The 24,559-nt window shown below is 49.2% G+C and overlaps 7 protein-coding genes across 7 annotated transcripts; 2 read left to right on the top strand and 5 right to left on the bottom strand.

The window, feature by feature from the left end:
• Positions 1–3,323: 3,323 nt before the first annotated feature.
• F9C07_2556 (branchpoint-bridging protein) lies at positions 3,324–5,599 on the bottom strand (the record flags this gene model as incomplete). The annotated part of the gene is made up of 8 exons (XM_071510971.1): positions 3,324–3,365; positions 3,424–3,945; positions 4,006–4,217; positions 4,269–4,377; positions 4,436–4,659; positions 4,880–5,097; positions 5,164–5,377; positions 5,446–5,599. The coding sequence occupies 8 exons, from the start codon at positions 5,597–5,599 to the stop codon at positions 3,324–3,326; spliced, it is 1,695 nt and encodes a 564-aa protein (XP_071363892.1).
• Positions 5,600–5,906: 307 nt separating this feature from the next.
• On the bottom strand, positions 5,907–6,771 carry F9C07_2557 (glutathione S-transferase; the record flags this gene model as incomplete). The annotated part of the gene is made up of 3 exons (XM_041289910.2): positions 5,907–6,525; positions 6,580–6,633; positions 6,692–6,771. 3 exons carry the CDS (start codon positions 6,769–6,771, stop codon positions 5,907–5,909), a joined length of 753 nt encoding a protein of 250 aa, XP_041143058.2.
• Positions 6,772–7,397: 626 nt separating this feature from the next.
• On the bottom strand, positions 7,398–9,286 carry F9C07_2558 (putative ferric-chelate reductase; the record flags this gene model as incomplete). Its single annotated transcript, XM_071510972.1, has 3 exons — positions 7,398–8,462; positions 8,509–8,570; positions 8,629–9,286. 3 exons carry the CDS (start codon positions 9,284–9,286, stop codon positions 7,398–7,400), a joined length of 1,785 nt encoding a protein of 594 aa, XP_071363891.1.
• Positions 9,287–9,675: 389 nt separating this feature from the next.
• On the top strand, positions 9,676–10,299 carry F9C07_2100150 (uncharacterized protein; the record flags this gene model as incomplete). The annotated part of the gene is made up of 1 exon (XM_071508913.1): positions 9,676–10,299. The coding sequence occupies one exon, from the start codon at positions 9,676–9,678 to the stop codon at positions 10,297–10,299; it is 624 nt and encodes a 207-aa protein (XP_071363890.1).
• Positions 10,300–11,037: 738 nt separating this feature from the next.
• Positions 11,038–14,985, bottom strand: F9C07_1271398 (uncharacterized protein). Its single transcript, XM_041284808.2, has one exon. The coding sequence runs from the start codon at positions 14,571–14,573 to the stop codon at positions 11,835–11,837; it is 2,739 nt and encodes a 912-aa protein (XP_041143056.1). The 5' UTR covers positions 14,574–14,985; the 3' UTR covers positions 11,038–11,834.
• Positions 14,986–15,398: 413 nt separating this feature from the next.
• On the bottom strand, positions 15,399–19,361 carry F9C07_2560 (putative eukaryotic translation initiation factor subunit; the record flags this gene model as incomplete). Its single annotated transcript, XM_041289901.1, has 4 exons — positions 15,399–18,986; positions 19,065–19,120; positions 19,191–19,256; positions 19,325–19,361. 4 exons carry the CDS (start codon positions 19,359–19,361, stop codon positions 15,399–15,401), a joined length of 3,747 nt encoding a protein of 1,248 aa, XP_041143055.1.
• Positions 19,362–21,058: 1,697 nt separating this feature from the next.
• F9C07_2217863 (uncharacterized protein) lies at positions 21,059–24,484 on the top strand (the record flags this gene model as incomplete). Its single annotated transcript, XM_071509692.1, has 8 exons — positions 21,059–21,105; positions 21,164–21,529; positions 21,583–21,824; positions 21,860–22,224; positions 22,284–22,694; positions 22,908–22,979; positions 23,072–23,360; positions 23,431–24,484. The coding sequence occupies 8 exons, from the start codon at positions 21,059–21,061 to the stop codon at positions 24,171–24,173; spliced, it is 2,535 nt and encodes an 844-aa protein (XP_071363889.1). The 3' UTR covers positions 24,174–24,484.
• Positions 24,485–24,559: the final 75 nt, after the last annotated feature.

The following is a 24,559-nucleotide window of genomic DNA, read 5'->3' as shown; positions in this document are numbered from 1 at the left end:
ACACAAGCAAATAGATCTCAGCGCAAAGTTGTGCCGAAATAGAGTAGGTCCTCTTCACTTTCGCGTATTTGATAGATGGGTCAGCTCTCCGGGAGTTCAAATCGGCCTTCTCGGTGGCATGTTCGTCATTAAAAGAATCGAGTGGCTCCAAACGCTACAATTGTGGAACAGATTGAGATGGGAGACTGCCAACATATAGTGACCTTCGAAAAGAAAGGCGACTAGCGCAATAATATCTGACAGCCGGCCCAGGTACTCATCCAGTCAGTGGACTAGAGGTAAAGATAACGTATCCCTGCAGCAATCTGGCTGAATCAACACCAAACTTAAGCCCAGAAAACGTTAGGTCTAGATTCATTCCTACGCATATGTTGCTACGTGTAGTGCACTGCCTGCCCAAAACCGACAAAGCAGCTGTATGCATTAGCAATGTCCTGTTGGTGATCGACGTTGACCTTGTTGACGAGAGCTGATTCGATTCCTTGGCACTGTTGTACATTCAGCTCGTTTCTTAACTCTTTCAAGGTATGCAGTGGCTTCTGGTGATGCTGTTTCCAACTTTCTTTGCAGGTGGATGGTGGTGCTGTTCTGCCCCAGCAGTAGAGTTTTCAATGAGTTATTCCTGGGGATCCATAGGTCTTGTCGCCATACATTACGGCTTCAATGGCATCGCTGAGTTGAACAAAGGCTGTGTCTTCTCGTCCGAAGGATACGTGGGCTTCCAGACGGAGAGCACTATCAACTGCGTCAACTCGCTCTCGGTTCGGGCGTGACAGCTGCGCTGCCATCTGCATGTAATCTGTAGATAGGGGCGAAGATATGTGGTCCACGCCAGTCTTAACTAGGTCTGTGAGATGAACCGGTGGCCAGGTCCTCTAAGCTTGTCCGAACTAGAAGAAACGGACCCAATATATTGATTAGGCTCTTATGGCAATGCTAAGCCACCACATAACTGTAGTCTCTGCTTATACAGCTCCGTCGCTGATTTTAAAATCGGTTTCGGAGCGCAACAGTCACAGTATAGCCTGAAAGCTGTGGCTCGGGGCTGCGGTAGCAATGTCACAGATTCTGCTTAAGGCAATCCATAGGTTCACACACTTGTTCTGAAGCCGTTTAGTTTCGTCCTTGGACAAATAGCGTAGTCCATCTTTGGGGATTCCCTCTAGTATCGTAGTGTACCGTTGCTGTTGAGTGTTTCTAGTGGTGTACATTACGCAATTTCCGATATATCCCAAGGCGTTGTTTGCTTAAAGAATAGTTAGCTGCTATTCTCGATATAGCAGCTGTAAATGTAAGAAGAGCATTGTGACTCCCGCAGAGATCATACAAGTCCCTTCAAGTCAAGCATTGGAGGTTCGATGACTTCTTGTCACTTAAGGTTTTATCGAGGGCTCTGACCTGTCCGTCACCAGAACCACTTTCTGCTTTACTGATGTGGTGTGGCTATTTTCCGTTCCTTTAGCTGACGATGCAAGTCTGCAACTGCTCGTGCGTTGTCACTTCGGACTCTCTGCAAAACAGCCTCGCCCGGCGAGTGAGCTTACCACTAGCCGATTATTCTTGATAGTGACCGGGGTGCTCGAGACAGTTTCGAGAGTATTAACGACATTGAGAAGCACGTCGGGCACTATCCGAGTAAAGAACTCGTCTCTACGATAAAGCCGCGTATGACAGGTTGGTGTCGCTCAAGGTAGGCCGAACACTCCTAACGGTTGGGATGTAGTAAGGCTAGCTTTGGGTGAGGGTGTTGTCCGAGTTTGGAGTGAGCTTGTCCCTCCCCAATAGTGAACATGTAAAGGAAATTTATTTCTTCATCATGTCAATAACGGTCACGAAGACAAGAGGTAGGTGAATTGGCTAGCCTAATGACCGACGAGTCGTTGTTCACTCTCTAAACGAAGCTCACTCCATGGCATAATGAAGGCAGCCCTAAGGGTATCTTGCTCGTTCCGAGATACCGCACAAGGTGGCAAGCACCAATATAGTGATTAGATATGAATTCATGATGAAAAATCCAAAATGTCTTCGTAAGCCAAATGGAAGAGAGATAAGAGAAGTCCATCAAGTTGAGATTCTTACCACTGAACCTAGGGTAATACTGCTCGAAGATATGAATGTAGGAGTTGTCGGCTAGAACAGAGATTTCTTGAAGAAGTGGCTTTTATTTGCTTAACCCAGTTTAGTGAACGCTAAGCAGTGCTTCTAATCGGTCAGCACCCCCAACGCATACATTAATAAGGTCCACTGGGTAGTAGATACCACCAAGTGAAAGATATAGAGAATGAATATCAGGTGAAGTCTGTACACGGCATTCGGCTGACTGCTTCCACCCTGTGCATGGACGTGCAAATAATGGCTCCAGTGCTGTCTGCACTGAGGATAGTCATCAACACCATACCCATAGGCCGGGTGCTCGAGAACTTCAATGATGCCATCGGCCGCAGAAAGGGGCGTTCTTCTTCGCTTTCCCATTTGATGCGTCATGGAGTTCATGACTCTGGATTCATAGTCTCCATCGGTACGTGTTGCCGGTCATGGTATCAGGAATCTGTAAGAGACTAGAGTTGAAGAAGCTTAGTTGCCCTCATTTCGTTAAATCAATAAATCACGACGTAATGGACTGGGTTAGGTATCGATTTTGCAAATTCCATAAATGTTGCTTGATACGTCTTCCAACATTTGACAGCTCGTGATCGTAGACCTCACTAAATTACTTGGGCATATTCACCAGTGATGCTCAGCCTGAAAGGAGTATGGAAGAAAAGAGAAAGCTGGGAGAGGATAGGGGTTTAAATAGTGGAAAGGATGGAATTCATGTATATGGTATAGAGTAATAGGTACATCCTATGGTGGCACACAGCAGGGACATTCCTCCTTTCAGCATTGAATAGGGCAATTAGGCACTTCACCGCTCGGTCCATCTCAAATTTGATGCCAATTCTAGCATAATACATATTCATCTGGGTATCGGGAGTATCGTGGCTGTATGCTTCAGGTAATGCGATCATTTTATTGAAGTTAAGTCCTCAGATAGAACCCAGCTCGGGTGGATCCATTCATATATGCTTCTTGCCGATATCACTCAATTAAATACAAGGAATGTACGACTGCTGTTAAGAACACAATAAAAATGCATTCAAGACGCTTACACGAGATAGATATGAATTAGCGAACTACCATGAAGAGGCCTACGACCTCAGCAAACTACAGAGTACAATTGTTAGTAACGCCCCTCACCCTCTTATCAAATTAAGCTGTTTTCCACATTTCCCCTAGCTTGTACCTAACACAAGAAAATAGGTAAAGTACGACACCGTGTCTCCTTAAGCGGGTGGGGGAGGAGGAGGAGGTTGCTCACTCGGGGGCTATAACAAAGGTTAGCAAGGTAATTCACCTAAATCATATAGTTCTAAGGGCACATACAGGAGGTGGTGGTCCTTCACCAGGAGGAGGGGGTGGCGGTGGTGGGCTGCCACCAGAGCCGTAGTACATAGGTGGCATGCCCGGTGGAGGAGGAGGAACTCCCATGCTAGAGGAAGAAGCCCCCGGTGCGCCCATGCCAGGAACAGGAGGAGCGTATCCACCATAAGCGCCATAGCCATACGCAGCCTGTCCACCCGGAGGGGGCGGAGGGGCTTGCTGCTGCTGCTGCCAGGGTGCAGCTCCAGGGGCTCCGTAGCCGCCCTGCGAGCCATATCCATAATCGCCTCCACGGCTGCTCTGAGCCCATGGGGGTGCGCTTCCCTGGTCACGCGATCCATAGTCGTCACGGGAGCGGTTGTCTCGGCCTCTCTGCTGCCAAGGAGCCACATCACTGGGCGGTGGCCCACGCTGCCACGGCTTCGCATCACGGTCGTCGTAACCCTGATCGGGACCGGCTTCGATGCGGCGAGGGATGCCGCCATCTTCACCCGGAGCTCCTCCAGACAACTCTTGCATGAGTTGCTAGAAAAGGAATATTAGTATATATTCGAACAATCAACTCAAGGGCAAGATGGCACTTACCTCCATCTCACGGTCGACGGCGTCGCCTTGACCAATAGCTCTACGGCCACCACCACCACCGTAACCACCATTGTTACGCCAATCGGTGCCTCTCTGGCGGTCAGGACAATCACGAGCCATGTGACCAGCGTTGCCACAAACACGACAGATGATGTTGGCGGTAAAGTTGCGCTGTTCTGGACAGTCATACTTGCGATGTCCGATTTGACCACCTAAAAGAGTCAGATAAACTGAACAAGTTGCAGTGCACAAGATGTACTTACAGTTTTGGCAAGCCTGGTTCTCATCGTCACGCAGAGTACCGTTAAGAGCGGCAAGTTCTCGAAGCTGGTTCCGCTTGAGCTCGTTCTGACCTTCGGGAATTGAAGCAGCCTATTCATAGTGATTAGTAATTGGTTAACATAGAATAAAGAGATGATGAAGAGCGTACCGTCTCAATAACGTTATGCACTAGTTTCTTTGCCTTGTTAACCTTTTCTTCAGTGTCTGCCATGATCAAACAATGGAGGTCTTCTTCCTGGTTGCTAGCATGAGCGGCGTCAGATCGTCCCTTTCCTTCCTTGACGGAGCCCTTGCCACGAATAGCAATCTTGGCACCGGATTCGGTTTCCATCTTCTTCAAGGTATTACCACGAGGTCCTATGAGTAAGCCAACTTTAAAAGGTAGCAGAAAGCTAAGTGTTAGTTCAAGCTGTTATTAGAAAGAAATGGGAGAGCAATGATAAAATGTTCAACATCACGTAGCAAGGGTTAGCAAGAAGCGAGCCGAAAAGGCACCGACGGGCGATGTCTTTCTTACGAGCCCGACTCGAGCAAAGAGTTATGAAATACACAACACAGGAATGGTTAGGAGTTAGAGGGTTAGTTATCATACTGAAGTTAATTTCTGGATAGTCATTCACTGGAACGTAGACCTTCTCCTGAGTCTTGGTAGGACGTCTGTAGTCAGAAGGTGGGTGGTAGTTAGGAATGGTCTTCATGGCCTTCTCGACGAGCTTGTGCCGCTCATCCTCAAGGCGCTTCCGGTAACGGTATTCTCTAGTGTTTACACGTCTGCCAAAGTTATCGTACTGCGGAGGAGGCGACGGAGACCTGTAATTCAAAAAATAAGTTAGCTATACCGAGATGATGATTACATGAAGCGAAAGGAGAGCGTACCTGTCACCATCCGCTGGGACGACATCGTTGATGCGGAGCTTTTGGCTGATCTCCTCAATACGGAGATGAAGCGTATAAGCCTCAAGCTGCTCATTGGTAAAGTTTGCCATGATCATCGTGGGCAAGCCCATGAGACCGGCAGCCTTGTTCTCTTGCGCATCGCCCCAACGGTTGCGCTTCTTGCGCTTCTTGACCCCGTCAACTGGAGGGTCAGCTAAAGCAAATTCAGTAAGCATTTTCAACATATAAGTCAGTACGAGGACAGAAGTGAGAGCAACATACCTCGGACAGGACTTCTGCCACGTTTGTGCTCCCCGACAACAGACGAAGGGGTTGCTGTACGGCTCTCCTCCTCTGCGGCATCATCACCACCAAACCGTCTCCGGCCCAGAGGGACGTTGTTGGAGCCTGTGACTCCTTGATTACGCCAGGCCATTTTCCCTGGACTTGCGCTGCAAATGAAGTTAATCTATTGCCTTGCGATGTGAGTAACAGGATTAGTGGCTATTAATGAATATAACAATGAGAGTGAAAAAGTAAGGTAATATTAAGGCGGACTTGCAGGCGAGGTGGCAAGCTTTTGTATCCACGTGAGAAGTGCTGACTAAGCCTTAGAAGCTTCCCTTCCGTGAAGAAAGAATGACTTGCATGACCACAATAATTACTATTCACATAGCTAACATTGATATAATAATTAATTATGAACCTCAGGAGTCACACTTTCTGCCATATAGTCATATCGTTTAGTGCTTAGCGTCAGCCTTCATGCCCTGCATAATCCACTGCCGGGCTTGAGCTGCGTCCTCTTCCATAGTTTTCTGGTCCTTAAGACGCTCCTTAATAGTATGAGGCGACGGAACATGACGACCCTTCTCGACGCCCTCGCGAGCGGCCATACGCTCCTCCCATGCCTTCAAGTGCGGGAACTCTTCAATATCGACACCTGCCCACCCAGCAGCCGCAACCCATCCCCAGTGCGAAATATCCGCAAGCGAGATGTGGTCACCGACGAGGTAACCTGACTTGGAGCTGGCAAGGTGCTTATCGAGAACGCCGTACAGCCGCCTCGTCTCATTGGTGTAACGAGTCATGCCGTATTCAATGCGCTCGGGTGCATAGCGCACGAAGTGGTTTGCCTGACCTTGCATGGGGCCGACACCGGCGTTCTGGAAGTACAACCAATTTGTCATTTCGTAGTACTCGCGAGTACCCTTAGGGTAAGAGATCTTGTAGTCCTTGTCATATTGCTCGGCAAGGTAGGTGAGGATGCCGCCAGATTCGAACAGACGAATCTTTTGACCATCAGAGAACGTGTCGGTCAGAGCAGGAATGCGGCCATTGGGGTTGATCTCAAGGAACCAGCTAAGCGGAATTAACAATGCTCCTGTTCCATGTTCTGGCTAGAAGGTCACATACGGCTCTTTCTGGGTGTTCTTGCTTATATCAATCTTCTCTACCTTATAGGGAAGTCTAGAGTTCGAGTTAGCTCATCTATTAAAATAATGGTGGCATTAAGTTACAAACGTACCCCAGCTCTTCTAGCGCAATGGAGATCTTGATTCCATTGGGAGTCTGGCAGGTGTACAAAGTGATATCGGGTTGGCTCATCTTGGTTGAATATCTGGAGTGAAAGCTCGTCAAGTGATTTAGGCGGCTGTAGCGACAAAGAATTGAAATGGAGGGACGAGAAAAAACCGTAGGAACAGTCGGTATAAAAAGCATCGTCAGGAACTCAATAAACAGTGACCCCGCGGAATGGATGATTAATGGGGAATCAATGATGCCATGGCCCGTCAATGCTTCGGCCCCACTCCGATCTTGATTTCTAAGCCTCTCAAAGTGTGCTTTTCCCACAAACGTAATCAGCGGAATTATTAAGAGCTTTGGGTTCATATGACAGTTCCAGCACCTTCTTAGGAAGTCAGCAGATAAGCACTAGTTATGCACTACAAGAGTTACAGCGGGAACTAAGGCACAGATCTATACTCTAATGAACGGCTACACTGACATTGATATGTGTAGTTGGAAAACAAAGGCTCCGTCCAAAACACAACCACACCGTATATACCACCCTATCGCCAATAAAAGCAACCAATAAGGAACGAAGATACATTTATTGTGTGTATATATACCCTAAATGAATTCCCCACGCCTGTCTGCGGAAAAGGTAGGAATAGAGGACGTAATAAACGGAATTGGCAGAGCGCGAGACTCTACTCGGTCATTTCGTGCATCTACCAGGTGAAACTTTCCTCGATGTAGTCGACCTGCGTTTGGTTCTGTCGCTTGCGGCAGACTCGCCGGACGTCGTCACTAAGGCCCCCATTTCCACAAACAAGCACACCCATTGCGCCCACTTGGGACTCAACCTCCATTCCGATAAGAGTGTCGATGTTTGGTCGGCCGGGGAACATCTGAACCGTGGAGCTTGGGCTCTGGATTTCTTTAGTGTTACGGGGACGGGTGACGAACAACATGATACGCAGAACCTCTCGGCGGCGATCCATGGCCAAGATGCTGGTCATCCACGGGCGAATCCATTCGAGGTGTTCTGGGGATTGAATAATCCAAACGAGAGTCACGCGCCGTGCCGCAACGGTGCCCTCTGCATATCCCTGGACCAGATGGCGCACAAATGGTACTTGGTGGGTGATTCCGACACCACCCGCGAACAGAACAACTGTACCGTAGGAGTCCATGGAATGAATACTGCCATAGGGTCCCTCGGCGAAAGCTCGCAACGTGACTTGACTGTTGGGAGAGCTCAGGGCCCGTTGGAACAGCTTGTTAGTAAAGCCGGTTCGACGACGAACCAGTAGGGACAAGCTGGTGTGCTTTTTACCGAACATGTCTTGCCGAGTTACGGGAAGTCCCTTCTCGTCAGAAACGAGCTCTTCCGCCTCGCTCCAACCGACGGAGAACGGGTGCGAAGACCACCATCCAACGGTAGGAATGTACAGATAGATGTGCTGGCCCGGCTGGAAGGTCCAAGGACGTGCCATCCTCAGGGTGATTCTCATGGCGTCCCCTGGAAGGGCCTCCACCAAGGCCGTAGTGGATTTCCTGCCACAGTTCCGGTAGAGAAGGATAGCAAGTCTCGAAGCTCGCTCAAGAGCCCAGAAAATGATGGCAACGAGCAAGTATGTCTGCGCTGGAAGCCCATTGAGATGAACCCACAGGAAGCCCATTGAGAGCGCAGCCATGACAATGTGCAGGTGGAGGAAAGTCTCATAGAATGCATGGCGGATTGGAGATGGGGAGTGTACTACGAGTCCCACGAATGCAGCTGTGGCCTGCAGCTAGGTAAGCAAAAACTCATCAGGCTCGTCGGCTAAAATAACTTACAATCAAGCCGACCAGGAGGAAATTGCTATGTCCAAGAGCCTTTCCCACGGCACTCCAGCCGACTAAGCAGTAATTAGTACCGATATCGATATTCCAGATCACAAGGCTCAAGGGACGTACTTTTCTGGGCCTTGGGGATAGCCCAAGCGAAGACATGGGCAAGCGTCTCACAGACGACGATCCGGGCAAGCCAGCGGTGGATCAGGTTATAGGTGTCGAAGGGTACCTCGAGCAGTTTGATCAGGGGATTGTTTCTGCCGGCCAGCAGCACGAGAGGAATCAGATTCACCGTGGCCATGGTGCCGGTGCGGTTTCGGATGACCCCAGCAACAGAATCCTCCTCTTTCTTGTAAGGAACAGTCACAACACAAACGGTCACGTTCATGGCGATAATGCCGATCAGGATAAAGGCATGGAAGCGACTGGGCAAGGTGCCCATGTTGACAGCCCGTGACAGCTGGAATTCCCGGTTATGCCGAGTGCGGAACAACGGGGCATAGATGACATGGTTTTTCACAAACGAGAGGGTCTCATGGGGCGATCTGAAGTAGCGCTGTCCTGAGTTATTGAAACTTGCCAACCGTCTCAAATGGTGCGAGATCCGGAATCCCATCTTCCAGACATAGATGAACGCTGCCATGAGGCCGAGAACCATGAGCGAGATGCGCGCGAGGTCATCATTGACTATTTCGTAGATCGCCCAGTCGCCACCACGCTTGTCAAGAACAGTTGCGGAAGAAAGTCCTACCAGGGACAGACAGAAAAGTAGGTGACTCATGGTTACCAAGAGGCTTTTCTAAACTGAAGCAACGAAAATAAAAGAAAGAAGACTCTATGGCCAACAGACGAACTTCAAGACTTGGAAATTGATGCGAGACCAGCTCAGCAGATAGAGTGAGAGACCCGAATCAGCGATCGACGAAGGAAAGGCTTCCAGTTAACTCGTCACAGCCCACGACGTGATGATCAGGTGCAGGTGGGCGACGAGAGATCCAGGGATTTATGATTCGATACGAGATTCCTATTGATGTTTAGGCCCAGGGAATGAATAAGACAATGGCCTTGTTGCCGTCCTCTCTTTACGCCAGGCAGGAGACAATCGAACTGCGGATCAAAGAACGACACAGAGGATTCAATCCTTTGTTGAGAAGGCAGGTCCCAGCAGCAATGATTCCTGATCGGAACTTGAATGTTTGGAGGTGTGGATTGCCACAGGTCGGCTGGCAACGAAAGGAATGTGAGAGAGTTGGTGAGGTGAACCAGTCACTTCTTTTCCCAGATTTCAAAGTCTTGCAGCTGTCAAAAGTAAACCAAAAACTAGTCGCAAGAAACCCACAGGATCTCTGCCAAGAATCAAAAATAGAGAACGAAAACCCGCAACTGCTCGCAGGGACAGAAAGGAGAGGTGGTGATCAGGAGAGAAACAGGAAAGGGTTCAGGGCATTTTCATTTCTTTTGGGTCAGGGACGGCGGGGACGGAGGAAAAGGAAAATCTTGGGAGGCATTTCTGGGCCCACTTATGGAGACGACATGATATCGATAGACTTCTCAGTAAAGAGGAGTGTGCGGTCGAGCCATGACGATGTCTCTCAGCGCTCATCCCTTGAGTGGGCGCAACGCCGTGACGATACTCCGTATGGTGGCGGCAACGGCAGAACGGCCGCTGAGTGGCTCGACGATGAAACAACGGGGGTTGTAGGCGACGAGATCTCAGGGCTCGGCTGGCTTGCATTCGTCGGGACCTCCTTGCTCCCGCGGACCAATCTCAACTCACAGTGGGAGCTAATTTAAACTTGTTCAGGTCGAGAGGCGAGAAGAGCGGCTCAGTCGAGTGGGGGGGAGAAGCGATAGAGCGCTTGAGAGGGAGAGAATGAGAGAGAGCGAGAAAGGAAGCGGGTCGGGTAAAAGCCCAAAGTGGGTTCTCAATTTTTGGTTGATTTTAGTTTACTACGTAGTGCTACTAGTAGACTGTAGTCCGGAGTACCTACTGTACACTACAGAGGACGTGTGTAAAAAGAAATGAAAAAGAAAATTAGAAAATTAGAAAACTAAAAAATAAAATAAAATATTCTGACTGAGTTCAAGACCATCCACATTCATACATGATCGCTCAAACCAGCCATCCACATACTTTTTTTTTTCTTACATACATCCATTGTCTGTACTGTACGACTTCGGTATGTACCTGCATCGTCACCTTCACGGCAGATCGATCTCTCCTGTACTACACATCTCAAGCACCTCATGTTAACTTTCTTTTTCTCCCAAGAATCTGACTCATCACATGGAATGAGAACTTAATCTACCGAAACAAATTCTCGCCGTCTTGGCACCCGGGAAATTACACAGGATGCCGAAGCTGGTATATTAGCACGATTTATTACAAAGCTATTAGTTAACCGCTTATGCCGTTGGTCCACTTGGACACACAAGAGGATATATTCTCATGAGACATGCATCCTCCAGTGTTAATCCTATTGTCAACGTTTGAGTCTTGACAAGCAGTACCTGACTTGTACCATGGGAAAATAGCCGCCCACTTACACCGTACCTTGGGTACCTCATGGAGGAGCCCCGGTACAGAACAAACAATGCCTAACAATGGGAAATCTTATCAATCGATCGTTTAGACTACAGACGTAGTACTACCTAAACAATGCTATTCATCCTCACTAACGGAGAGACCCTTGTCTAGTCCCAACCCTAGTTCCAACTTCCGTCAAGTTCATTTATATATTTGAAAAGCACGACGCCATTTAACCGGAGATTTCCCCAAAAGGAAACTAAAGTGTATCATTCGATCCCTGTGGAACGAGTTATATCTCCCGTCGTTATCACTACTTAGTGGTCACAGACCCCGACCAAAAGTCTCCATCAAGTCTAAGACAGTCTGCCCGGTTCTCCTGGGTGGCACCTCGGAAATGCACAAACCGTTAATTAACAAAAGCGCTCCGTCCCCAACGGCTCCGACGCCATGTCAAAAGGCTCACTGACTCCCGGTCGGGGGAGGGGCGGAGGTTGTGTCAAATAGATTCCATTCTATCTTTGGCGCCAACTAGTCCAGGCTAATCCAACATCGTGCAATTAAAGGTTTCCAAAAAACGAATCGTCCAAACATCCGACAAATGCCCGGGTATCATTCACTACCAGATCCAAATATCCAAAGGAACGCCAAAAGAGAACAAAAGAAAAGACAGAAAAAATTGGGAATATCCCTGAAACGCCTTGATAAAACTTCCAGTGCCAATGAAAAAACGAGTGACCAAAACTTTACTATTCTCCCGGCATAGCGTGGGAGGGGATCTACAGCCAATTGAGAAACACTCTCATAAAAAGCTCAGTTCGTCATCACTATCCTCATCCTGCGAGCAAGGAATCGTTCGCCTGGTTATGCGTGGTGCACTTGCTTGTTTGCCATCACCCCGATACTCCAATGAGGCCGAGAGCGATTTTCTACGCCTCGAGTCGGTACGCTCGTCCGTCGTTCGGCAATGACGCCTGCGAGTCATGGGGTCTAAGGCTGAAACGTTCTTATTGACAATGACCACTTCCACTCTGGTTGTAGGGAATGAAGTATTGATAGGGAGCGCCTTGAGAACTTTCGGTTGGACTAAATCCCCGAGGGCCCCACGTGCAGCCCTGGTCCGGGCGGCTATCGGGGATCCTGCAAACGGGAGCTTCGTCGCCATTGGTGAATCACGGGTTTGGCTTTCCACAGGGGTTGAGCGAAGCCTCTTGCAAGATTTAGAGCCAATTCCTGCGGCCGTGAAAGCTCTTTTAGCTGAGACAGATGGCGCAGATGATGTGACACTGGAGGCAGCGTCCTGTGAGGGGCTAGAACTGGACGATATGCTACTCGTCGAGCACGCGATGGTTGGCGACCGAGTAGAATATCCTTTGGCGATATTCGACTGAGTAGATTTCGGTTTGGCTGCAGGTGTGCTGGCCACCCACTCACCGATGCTTTCCTCCCATCGATACAAATCGACGCTATCACCGAGGGTTTCACGGCCAGGTGCGGGGTGCTGTTTCGGGTTCTGTCCTTGCTGAAGTCGGACCGCATTCTGTTGGACCTCAATCGCCCAGGTATGGTCATCAACATCCAGAGTAGACTCAGCGAGTCCCATAGCAGTTTCGGCCGCTACCTTCGCAAGGAGCGAAGAGAAACCATGCAGATTCGTAAGCCCAGCGAGTTGTGAAACTTTAGACCGAACTCCCGAAGATACTCTAGTTTGGTCGCTCTTGCGCATGCGCTCGTAGAACTTGACAACCTGTTGAGCCAGCTCTGCTAATTCTTTGACCATGTCATGCTGACACGCTAATGATAAGAAAAACATTTCCAGATTCTTCCCCGAGATAGAGTCCGACGGGCCGATGGGCTCCAATGATGACACTTCGCCACACTGTAGCATACAATCGCCTACTAAGACATACCCACGACGCAGTGAATGAAGAGTCGTTCTTCCAGCTTCGCACGATTGTCCCAGCTCGATAGACCGCTGAATGGTAAATGCTATTTGCCTCAACGTATCTCTGAATTTCACACCGATCATGTTATCACCGGCACCTGCGGGTTGCGACCGTGCGATATACATTCCACATAGCGCAGTAATAAGGCTTGAAGTGAGATTGTTCAGGGCATCTTGGATTGGAACGGGGCAGGGCGACTGGTCTTTGGGTAGACTTGCCGTATTCGCTGCGGAGGCACGGGTGTCCTTCAGACGGCCACGTAGTGTACCTAAAACCTTCCCGTGAGATACGAGCGCTTTTGAAGCCCGTGAAATACCAGCAGCCGAAAGTATCACAGCTTCCAGCATTCGTGTTGCAGCAGCCGAGTTTGCATTTTCGGTTGATAGAGCTTTGATTGCCTCATCTACACAGCACTTCCACAGATTAGTGACCATCCACTCCGGCGGCATGGCTCCACGTGAAAGGAGTTTTGCCAGTTCGTCAAAGATGAACGAGCGGCTTCCAATTAATTTTGCGTAATAAGTTCCCAGGATATGGACAGGATCATCGCAATGTGTTGATGGTTTGTGAGGATCGAACGCCGTTGGGTAACCATATGTGTTAACGGTTGTGAGTTGTTTAGACAATAATAGCTCAAAGGCGTCAATTTCACCATGACTCACACATTCCTCCAGAAGTCGACAAGCAGCGACTCTAGTAATCCAACCCTTGTGTATCATCTCAGAGACCAGTCGAATACCCTGGGCACGCACGGCTTCGCGTAGGGGCAACCATCCATTGCCACTCGGGGCATAATGGGCCTCGAGCTCGGTGAAATATGCATCACACATATCCACATCACAATCCTCTTCCAGCTCATCTTGTATCCTCTGCTCCTCTGCAATAAAATCCGGGAGACATCGTACGGCCGTAGACAATAAGGACCGGGCTCCCCGGCTTGGCTGCTGGTTTGGCGAGGGCACAGGATTGTGCCGAGTCTTGCTCAAAAATTTGATAAATATTCGATCCAAAAAGTGTGCGATATCCACAAGTCCTGTATCTCCCGAAAGGTCGAGCACTTCCTTCCACGAACCCTGGTAAGCAGGGTAACTGCTATTGCCCGTTCGCGTCGCCCTCCGTTGATCGGTCGCTCCGATGTTATTTGTAGGTAAAGAATTTCGAAAAAGCTGTTTCCTAAATGAGGACGGCTCCAAAGGCTGCTTTGATTTTCCAGTAATGAGGGGTGTCGCAATCTCGATCGCACCGGGTAGAGTTTTCTGCCGCTCTGGGCTGTGAATCGACAGCCTGCTGCGTCGTCGCGCCCCGTTCCTTTGCCCTCTACTCGAGTAATTATGCCGTATCCGTCGTCTTATCGGTCTTCCAGGAATCCAGGCAGGATCGCCAGGTTCTTCGTCCGAGTAAGAACACCTTTCCTCCGCACAGGTCACCCTGGAGGGTCGGATACGCCTCCTAGTGCCTGCATCCTCTCTTGCTTTTAGCTTCGAATGTGCGATGCTTGTAAGAATTTCGTTATGCTTTTCCAATCGATGATAGATAGAACTTAAAGGGCGCAACATGCGATTCGCCCATTTCGCGGTCGGTCGTATGTCTTCCATGTTGCGCCAATCGTTTCACTGCTTCTCATGAAGCGCACTAGTCAGTGACGCGTTCAATATCCAGTTCTAGCCATGGCGTGGAAGTGGTTACCTGTGCTGCTGCGTCTAACGGAGCTCATTGATTACCCATGTTATTGTTTCCTTGCGACACGGGCTGCACTAGAATGTCAAGACCTCCGGGGCATGTCACAGGAAAGTTAACTAGAGATTCGATATAAGACAGCCAAGTATGATATAACCAAAAATATACAATAACTAGATGGCTCGTAAGCCTTTAAAATGCAGCTTTGTAGGGCTGGTCGGAGGAGTAGCTTTGATCACCACCGAAAGATGTAAACATTGGGTAAATTGAGGGTCCCAGAGCGGTAAAGCGCCGGTCACTAATGCAGCTATTGGAACAACAGTTTTTCCATCCCGTTCAAGATCACTACATCATAGAAGAACATGGGAAGTTGGATATAAATGGTATTCTATTATAGAAATCCAGGAAGTGCATAATTTCATTATATATGCATTCATCGTCATATATGGTACATAGAACACATCACAAATTAGCATGTATATCACTCGAGCTCGCTATGCGGAGCTCGGTGGGGTTTGGATCATGCCAAAAAAAACAAATAACATGGAACACCGACTGGTGAAAGAGTAGAGAGGTTTCTAAAAAAGATATATAATCAAGTATCCCGCTTGTCCCACGTATCCCGCTCTTTTAAAATGGTTCATATATAGTGGTCTTAACACAGTTAAGGCATAGAAGTAAAAAGTCAAGAAAGGGACCGGTGCATTTTTTTTAACCAAACATGATAGGAATTATGGATATGTTCAAGCTGATGACTTCTTCGAGCCACGAAGCTTGGGGTTGCTAGCTGCAGCACGCTTCTTCTGCTTGGTCCGCGAGGAGCTGGTGTCACCACCTTCGATGAACTTCAGCAATTCATCAATGCTTCGCGAGTCCAATGAAGGGTTGGCAGAACTGGCTCCGGATGCCGAAGGTGCGGACTGGCCAACTTGAGGCTGGACCTTAGTACCAAGAGTCCGGGTGTTCATATTGATACGGCGCAGGCGGCGAGCCTGGATGTCCTTGGCATGCTTGGCGATAGAGACAGCATTCTGGGTGAGCTGTTCCAGCCACGTCTCAGCTTCCTTAGTGTTGCGGTCTTCAGGACCCAGCTGGCTAAGGAAGATGTTGTAGGCATCGCGCATCTTGCCAACAGCTCCCTTGGAGTCTTGGTCAAGAGCAAGAGCCTGTGCCAGCTGGAACAAGATAGTTGCAGTGTTAATGGATTGCCTGCCAAAGAGAGACTCGCACACGGTCAATGAAGCCTCGAACCACTTCCGAGAGTCCGAGTACTGCTTGAGGTGCTGCAGCATCACAGCGGCATTGTTCATGGTGGTGATGGAATCGGGATGGTTAGGTCCATAGATAATCTTCCACAGATCCATAGCGTGCTTAATATAAACCAAAGCAGTCTTGGTGTTTCCAGAGGCATGCTCGAACAGACTAAGGTTAAGGTAGCTCAAGATGGTGTCGGCCGAATCAACGCCGAGAGTGCGCTCAGTGACGATAACGGCCTTACGAGCCAGCTCCACAGCAGCTTCCTTCTCATCAGTCTGGTAGTAAAGCATGGACAACTGGTGGTAGAGCTTGGCAACTTCTGGGTGGAGGATGCCGTAAATCTGCTCATGCAGGGACAGAGATTCCAGAATGAGCTCCTGGCCCAGCTGCTTCTGGTTCTGCATGAGGGAGATACGTCCAGCTTCCAGGGCTTCTTCAGCAAGGGAGCTTCGGGGAGAGGCATCCTTGACCAGAGGCACAATGTTGACGATGTCGTCAGGAACGATGGATACAGCAGGCTTCTCTGGAGAGGCAGCACGAGCCGGAGACTTAGAATCGCCGCCCTTCTTCTTCTTCTTTTTGCCTTCCTCTTGGCTGGCACCGTTGGTAGCAGGAACCTTAGCGGGAAGTTGGGACTTGGCAAAAGCGTACTCGCGGGCGCTAAGCTGAAGACCGAGCTTGATGGAGATATCACGAAGAAGCTGCAGGTGCCTCAAAGAGTTGAACCACTCAGGCTCAGGGGTGTAACGGTACCGGGTAGAGACGTGCTTCTCAATCTCAGCCCGCAAAGTTGTCGGTGTAACCTTCTCAAAAGAGAAGTCAGCCTCTGGATAGATCTCCCGCAGAGATGCGTCGATATCGGCTTGAGGGTTCGAGTTGACATCAGCACCCAGGAGACAGTTCAGGAGGTGGGCAATGCAGGAGGCGGTAAATGGCGCGGCCACGTTGCGCAAGTAACTGTTGGCAATGTGCTTGAAGGCACGAGCAATCATTTCCTGGACAAGCAGGAGGGTCAAAGCATCCAGACGGGCGCCCTTCTCCTTGGACATCTGGGCCAACTTGCCAAGGTAGCGAATGTTAATACCACGCTTGTGCAGAAGCTGACTAAGAGATTGTCCGTCCATGGGGAAGCCGACATCGCCGTCGTGCAGATCCTGGATCAGCTCAGGCATCACCTTGGAACGGAGGAAGTCGCATGTCTCACGGACCTCCTTCTCGTCCTGAGCCCACTGCTCCTTTTCTTCATCAGTCTGAGGGATCTGGCCACTGCAGACGTCAGGGTTCAAGGCAAGAGAGAACCCAGAGATGTCAACCCGCTCCTGGTCCAGTGCCTCTTCACTCTTCTCTTCGGAACCTTCCTCCTTCGATTCAGCATTCTCTTCAGACTTCTCCTTAGAAGCGGTTTCCACGGCCTTGGCGGCGCGACGGCGCTCAACCTCAGCCTTCACATACTGGCTCATCTTGTGTCTCCAGTAGGATTCAACAAGCTCCAATCTCAGAACCGACATGTTATGAGGGTAGGCATCGCTTCCTTCTTCTTCCTGCCACATGACATCCAAAGGAGTGACGCGGTAGAGGTCGAGCACATATTTTCTGCCATCTGTGCCAAGCAAGCCCTTGGTCTCAACACTGCCTTCGAGGTCATGACGCTTGCCGTCCTTATCCCAGACAGCGTGCTTCTTAATGCGGAGGGCCTTGGAGAGCTTTTCAAAGACAGGGACAAAGTCGGGGTGGGTAGCCACGACGTCCTTGCCTTCAACACCACCGTAGTCGATCTGGTGCTCACCAGGTTCGCGCTGCTTGAAGATACCAGGCACAATACTCTGGCCGACAATACGCTTTCCAAGGTAGTCCACGACGACGGTTCCGGGTGTGAACAGGCCGTTGATATCTAGCTGGTTGACCGCCTTAATACCTACAACGTCTTTACCGACGGCTACGCGAGCAGCTTCGTCGCCGCCCTCGGAAGCGAAAGTGCCGACACCATCAGCGCCGAAGGAATAGAAGATATTGTTGTACACAAAGATCTGAGCATCGCGATCCTCAGTGGGGTTGAGGGGAGCGACCTCGCCCTTGGCGACCAAAACGGCACCGCGAGCCGCGGCCTCGTTATAATCCGCGAATAGCTTGGAGGTCAAACGTTCTCGGAACACACGGTCCTGAACGGTGTCACGAGGCAACTCCCGCGTGGTCTGGAACTCCTCATTCCAGTCTCGCAAGGTTTCCGCGTTGTCGACACCAGAGATCAAATAGTTCTCTTGTGACCGAGTGATATCAGGCTGATGGGCATTCACACTGGACGAAGGAGGAGCAACGAGCCATGGGCTGTTGGGGATAGCATTCTGGAAGGGGAAAGTAGTCAAAAGGTCCTTCTTGTTGTTGGCCTCCTGCAGCGCTTCGAAGGAGGTGGTGAAAGAAGGAGACAAATGTGAGATCAGAGTAAGAAGAGAGTGGGCGCTGCCCTTCTTCGGCATGGGCTTGGGGAAAGGATCGAACCTAGCATTGGAACACTTATTCACGAAGAAGCCAGAAACGTGAGAAGTGATCTGGAATTGCTCTCCCTCGTTGGTGGTGACCTGAAGGTAGAGCAGGTGACCCTTTTGACGGAGATGGTAAGGGACAGGGTTCCATGGGGATAGCGAAATCGACTTAACGGTCTTGGGAAGAGGAGCCTCTGCTTTAGGGAGGATGGTGTTGAGAGACGGTGAGCCGGCAATGTCATATTTAGACAACGAGTGCTCCTTCTCGGTGGTCTCTCCAGCAGCGGCTTCCTCGGAGATGGAATCGTGCAGCGACAGACCGGCGCTGATACCCTGGAGGTTGTCGACACGGTCGCCTGCAGCTCCAACTAGCTCCCTCATTCGGATAACGTGCATGCGGGATTCCTTCTCGGTATATGGGTCTTCCACAAGGACGATTTCCGAATCAGCTTTCAAATCGGGAACTTCAGACAGCTCGACGAAGTCATTGATGCGCTTGCCGTTGAACTCCAGGTGGAAGCAAGTATACTGGAAGGTGCTTGGAAGCTCGACAATCGACTGTCGGACATCTTGAACTTGCTCCTGGCTTGACACCTACGCAGGGACAGAACAGTTAGGCAATCCGTTAAATCTCTGCGGTCATTTAGATGTCAACTGGTTTTAAACACCCACCATCACCTGAATCTTATAAGGCTCGTGAGGAAGCTTCACGGAGATCTGGAAAAGGCCTTTTCATTCGGACGACCGGTGTTAGGCTTCAAACGATAACAAAAGTATCCCCATTGTGAGGTAGCATACCTCCATTCTGCTCCTCTTCCTGAGTTTCCTCGGGGTGGTTTCCGTTGGTAAGTTGCTCCGGAGTCTCTGCTATGGCGGTTAGTTTATCGCACCTTCCGCAATGTGAATTTGTAAGATCACAAATGAACACATACCTTTCGAGTGCTCTAACTCCCCATTGGTCTGAGCCATTATGATCGATGTATTGGTAATAAAGGTAGGTTTCAAAAGAAAATATAAGGCTTAAAGCTGAAGCTACAACCTGACAGAATGTCTCGAGCTTCAGACCCGGTTGGGGAAAGGAATTAGGCAAAAGAGGAAAAGGGACGAAGTTGAAAGCGTCGGGGAAGAATGTAGAATGAAAATAAGAACTCAATAAAGGTATGATATACAAGTACAAGGGCAATTGAATATAGTAGAAACAAACCCCGTACCCAGACGAATGAAGGGAAACAGAACAATACCCCAAATATGGAAAATAATGACAGGATGCAAAAAGGTTGAAGCTGGAGAAAGCAATGGGGAAGCCGGGCAAAGAGAAAATTTCGCGCGGAATACCCTCGGAAGTGCTCGGGGCGGAGGAATGGGTATGGTAATAGGAATTACATTGGGAAAATGTTCAGGTAAGAAAAAAGAAAAAAAAGTATCAGAATCCCCACACAAACATTTCGATTGACCCCAAATTGAACCATAATCCACTCTTAGGACAAAGTATCTTTCTCATGAATAATGTACTTTATCAACTGTCTCTACTTAGTCCGCTTTTCTTGGTGCCACGTTATGTCGTAAAGTCCTACACCTATACTCCGTGGTATGGACACAAATCCCAAATAGGGCTGTGGATGGTATGTATCTTATGCGTGAACTGTGTCTTCTATTAATTGGCCTAAAACATACTCTCTACCTAGCGGTAGATCGTGGGTATACTATGTGTTCATACGGAGTAGATCCCTATTCTGGCCTTGAGTCATTCCACGTGCCTGTCTGAAAATATCTGATATAGGTATTGAAACTATGTACAGTGCCTCCAGGGTAAGTAGTAGTGTCTAGGTCAGGTAGATTAATTGTTGAAAACATATATCTATGCGACGGTTATCACCATGCACTCCTCCGTATTGGCATGTTTTAACTCTTTCTCTCTAGAATGGTTTTCCGATTGACTTACCGACACTTCGGCAGAGTTACCGACCTCGAAGTCAGCCACACTTCCCAACAAATTAGAGCCGTGCAAAGCCACAGTCGATCTCCATGCGATCGGGGGCGCAGCACCGGAGAATATCTTTGTCTGGAAATTGAAAGATTGGGTCCAAGCTTCCACCTCACCTTCTTTTTGTGTGTTGTGCTGTCTTTCCTCTCTTGTTCAATTCCCACTGGCCGACTCTCCTTTACCCTCATATTTCTTTGAGGCTCTGTGCTGGGATTCAATCGGTGTTGATTGTTTACTCGCCAGTTCTCCTTTTCATGTATCCACTACGTCATTAATCTTTCCCCTATCACTATAGTCGACGCGCGTAATTTTTTTTTTACAATCCTTGGAACCTTCAATTTTATCTACAATTGACGTCTGTAATCATTGTTGTTTGTTTATTTTTTGTTTAAAAAAATCCATTGCATTGATACAATCCGTGGCATTCGTTAACCTGCAGTGTATATGAGCGATGCCGGTGTATCGACATGTTCCACGATCCCTGCCAATATTCTCTTCGGGCCGTTTTAGCCTGTCGAGACCATTGAGAGCTAATGGAGTAGCTCCATATAAGTCGGGAATGCATTTCTCGCAAGGTTCCTACCAAGCTGCCCCAAATCCCCTGGAACAAGATGCAGGAGATGACGGAGCCCGATCCAACGGCAACGACTCAGAGCCAAATTTCAGATCTACTATTCTAAAAATGATGGAGACGGCTGCCACCACTTTTGCTTCTATTGCCGTCCTAGGGTACGTTGCCCTAGCGGCCTCCCATGCTGCGCTTCATCGCTTACTGACGATTTCCCAGTGCCGCGGGCTACTCGTACCACCGGTACTACAAGTATCTGATTTTGGAAAAGATGGAAAATGCCTTTAAGCCGGGCGATCCAGCACTCGAAGTTGCAGGTGTAGAATCTGGCAAGCATCAATATCATCATGAGGAGCACTGGGTTGTCCGTGACGAGCAACCCAGAATTGATCGAATCATTGCCGGTGGCGCTGGTGGCCGTTATTTCCTGCTCATCGGCGAGAAGGGCACTGGAAAGACATCTATGCTTCTGGAAGCGATGCGCAAAATTGATGGAGAAGGTTGTGCTATGTTTGAAGCACATGGTGATCTTGAGATTTTCCGGGTCAGGCTGGGGAAGGCGTTGGACTATGAGTTCCATGAAGAGTAGGTTATTGTATGAAGCCCCTTTCTGCAGCCAAACTGACAGATGGTGCTAGCTACATTGGAAGTCTTTTCAGCATTAAGGGTCCTCGGGATACTACCCCTCTCTTGGACATCGAGCGCGCATTCAACAAGTTAGAGAAGGTGGCTCTTACGCGTCGGCGTCAGGGATTGCCCGCTTTGATTTTAATCATTAATAGTACTCACCTGGTCAGGGATGATCATGATGGTCAGGATCTTCTGGAGATGATTCAGCAGAGAGCGGAACAATGGGCGGCTAGCAACTTGGTGACGACAGGTAAATTGCACTTCTTCTTTTCGCTTTCAATATAGGCCCTGACAATGCCGAAATTATAGTCCTCAACAGTGATGATTACTGGGTTTATGAACGCCTCAAGCGATACGCCACCAGGATGGAAGTCATCCCTGTTTCGGATCTACCCAAGGGACGAGCGATGGACGCTCTACGAAGGTATCGCAGACAGTACTTTGGCGAAGAATTATCTCACGAAGTACTTGAAGAAATCTACGACAAAGTGGGCGGACGTCTATCCTTCCTGAACCGGGTGGCAAAGGCCAAAGATTATATGAAACTCTGTGATAGCATTTGCGAGGCAGAGAAGAGATGGTTCCTCAACAAATGCTGGATTCTTGGACCGGAAATGGATGACGACGTCATGGATGAGCAGAAGTACTCTGTAAGTACAATAATTGCCTCGGGATATCATGAGAACACTCTAACTAAAGATGATGACAGTCTGCTGCAATGGTTCTCGCTAAAGCGCTTGTCGACAAGGAGAAGGAAATGGAGAAAACTTATGACCCGGAAATCGGCCATATTTTACCACAGATACCGCTGCATAAGGCGCGGGAAATTATGACCAGAGCGGACTTCATCCAAAGTTACGATCATGAAAATATCTTTACGATCGATTCCCGGGCTATGGTCCGAGCCGATTCCGTCCCTATGCAAAATGCTTTCCGAGACATCTGTTCTTGGGAAGGATTTGACAAACATCTGGAGGGCACCTTGGAGCGTATTGGTGATATTGAGAGTCTTGGACGAACCCGTGAGCTTACGATCAAAGATCTCTGGAACCAGGGTAAATACCAGCTTGCTATGCGGGATCCCAAGGGCCGCGACAACGGTGTTGCTGAGTTCTCGGTGGTGGAGGGCCAGAAAGATGATGAGGACGACTGAAGCATAGAAAAGCGGGTCCAAGGTTGAAGCTATCATAACCTGTCTGTGACATAACTAGCAAGTACATAGTTATCTAAACCTATGATGATATCACATACTAGAAGACTGCATTCCGGGTGTTCTGATTGGTTGGGTGGCTCAGGGACTCTGTGACATCATCACATGCTCACCGCTCGCCAGAAAATCAGCTCCCCAGCCCCCGGGAATATGAATATAATCTACTTCTACAACCAATTTCTTCAGCTTACCATTGTACTCATCTCCGGTTCATTCTTTCATCAGCTGGCAATCTCATCGGACTTGGTACTACTGACCTAAAATACCCAACCATGACCCCTCGCAAGAAGGAAGTCTTATCTGCGGTAACCGCGACTGCAGATACCCGCGCAGACGAGCCGGCAATCGAATTGCGCCAGAAGACTCGATCGGAACGGATCCCCCAGTCAGCGCGCTTTATGTTGGTTGTTTTGAGTAGTCTGGCACTGAGTGCTGGGTTCTTCAGTTTAACGTCTGGGGATACCCTTGGCGAACTGGGCGACGTGAGCAGACATCTCGAGGCATGGTGGGAAGTGGGGGGTTTGACGGCATGGAAGGCAGTAGAGGTTGGATTAGCCTGGATCTTGGGCTTTGATGGTGAGTTTATCTGACTTTTTGAAATCACTACAATTCTATGCGTTCGAATAGGCCTGACAAAGCCCTGCAGGACGAGATGTGTCATCATTCATCTTCCTTACCCACCTCCCCACATACGCCCTCCTAGCATCTTTCTATAACATCCGCCCCACCACGGTCTTGATCTCTTATGCGATCATCTTGTTCTCGACCTCGGTCCCTTTTGTACTCCTGCGCAAGCCGACTTGCGTGCATGACCTGTCGCATGCTCCCTCCGACGCAGTCCGCAACCGCTCAATCCTTCAGGACCGCGCGACAACCATTTACACCACTATCGCCGCGACATCAATTCTGACTGTCGTCCTATACCTAAGCTACGCAACCTGGCTCCCAACACAGCTAGTCCTCCACTTCGAAAACATCCCCGATATTAGCGCCGTCAACGCCGGTCCCGCGGGTCTGCCAACCCTCTTCCTCGCCCTCCTTCCGGCCGGCTGGGCGGCGAGAGATCTTCTTTTCGTTAGTTCCACTGGCGCGGCCGCGTCTAAGAGGACCGAATCGACCGAGAAAAATCCCACACCGCGCGAAGGCGAGTACCTCGCTTGTGCAGTTTATCGGAAGACCTGGGGCGCGCTCTCACCTAAGACGAGGGTTCTTATCTCGCGAACGGTGCTTCTTGCAGCCATGCTGCTCAGTAACACCATTGTCCAGTTGGCAGGAACCATTGAGGGGATTAGCATCGAGGGTGCGTCTGCTTGGGGTTCGATCTGGGCCGTCGCGATTTTGGCTGTTGGAGCGACTTTTGGGTGGATCGAGGCAGTTGATGGGGTATGATTGCTTGGTTGGTTAACCCTTAGTTGGGTGTATGAAATGTGACCACGATGAAAAGTGCTTCCTTTGGGTTTCCCCCCTTGATGACCTGGTACGGATGAAACACCTTTATGACCTTTTCACCTTTATCCTTCGGAATGATGTTTAGCTTTGGCGCTTCAGGTTATATCCGATTCTATTCTCTTCTGTTTCCTCCTTTTCCCTTCTTTTTGTCATTCGTACTTATCTTTTTGTATTTCTAGCTGTTCTCTCGAGCGTTTTTGTGATTAATGAATCTTAACGAAATTGACCTGAAAGTATATGCTTAACGGGTTCCTTATTCAATTACATATTGAAACATTATATTCGTTACCCTTGGAGACCAACGATCTAGAATCTAAGCACTCGCT

The sequence above is a fragment of the Aspergillus flavus genome, chromosome 2, assembly GCF_009017415.1.
Source record: "Aspergillus flavus chromosome 2, complete sequence".
Taxonomy (NCBI): domain Eukaryota; kingdom Fungi; phylum Ascomycota; class Eurotiomycetes; order Eurotiales; family Aspergillaceae; genus Aspergillus; species Aspergillus flavus.
This window is presented reverse-complemented; position numbering and strand designations above follow the sequence as displayed.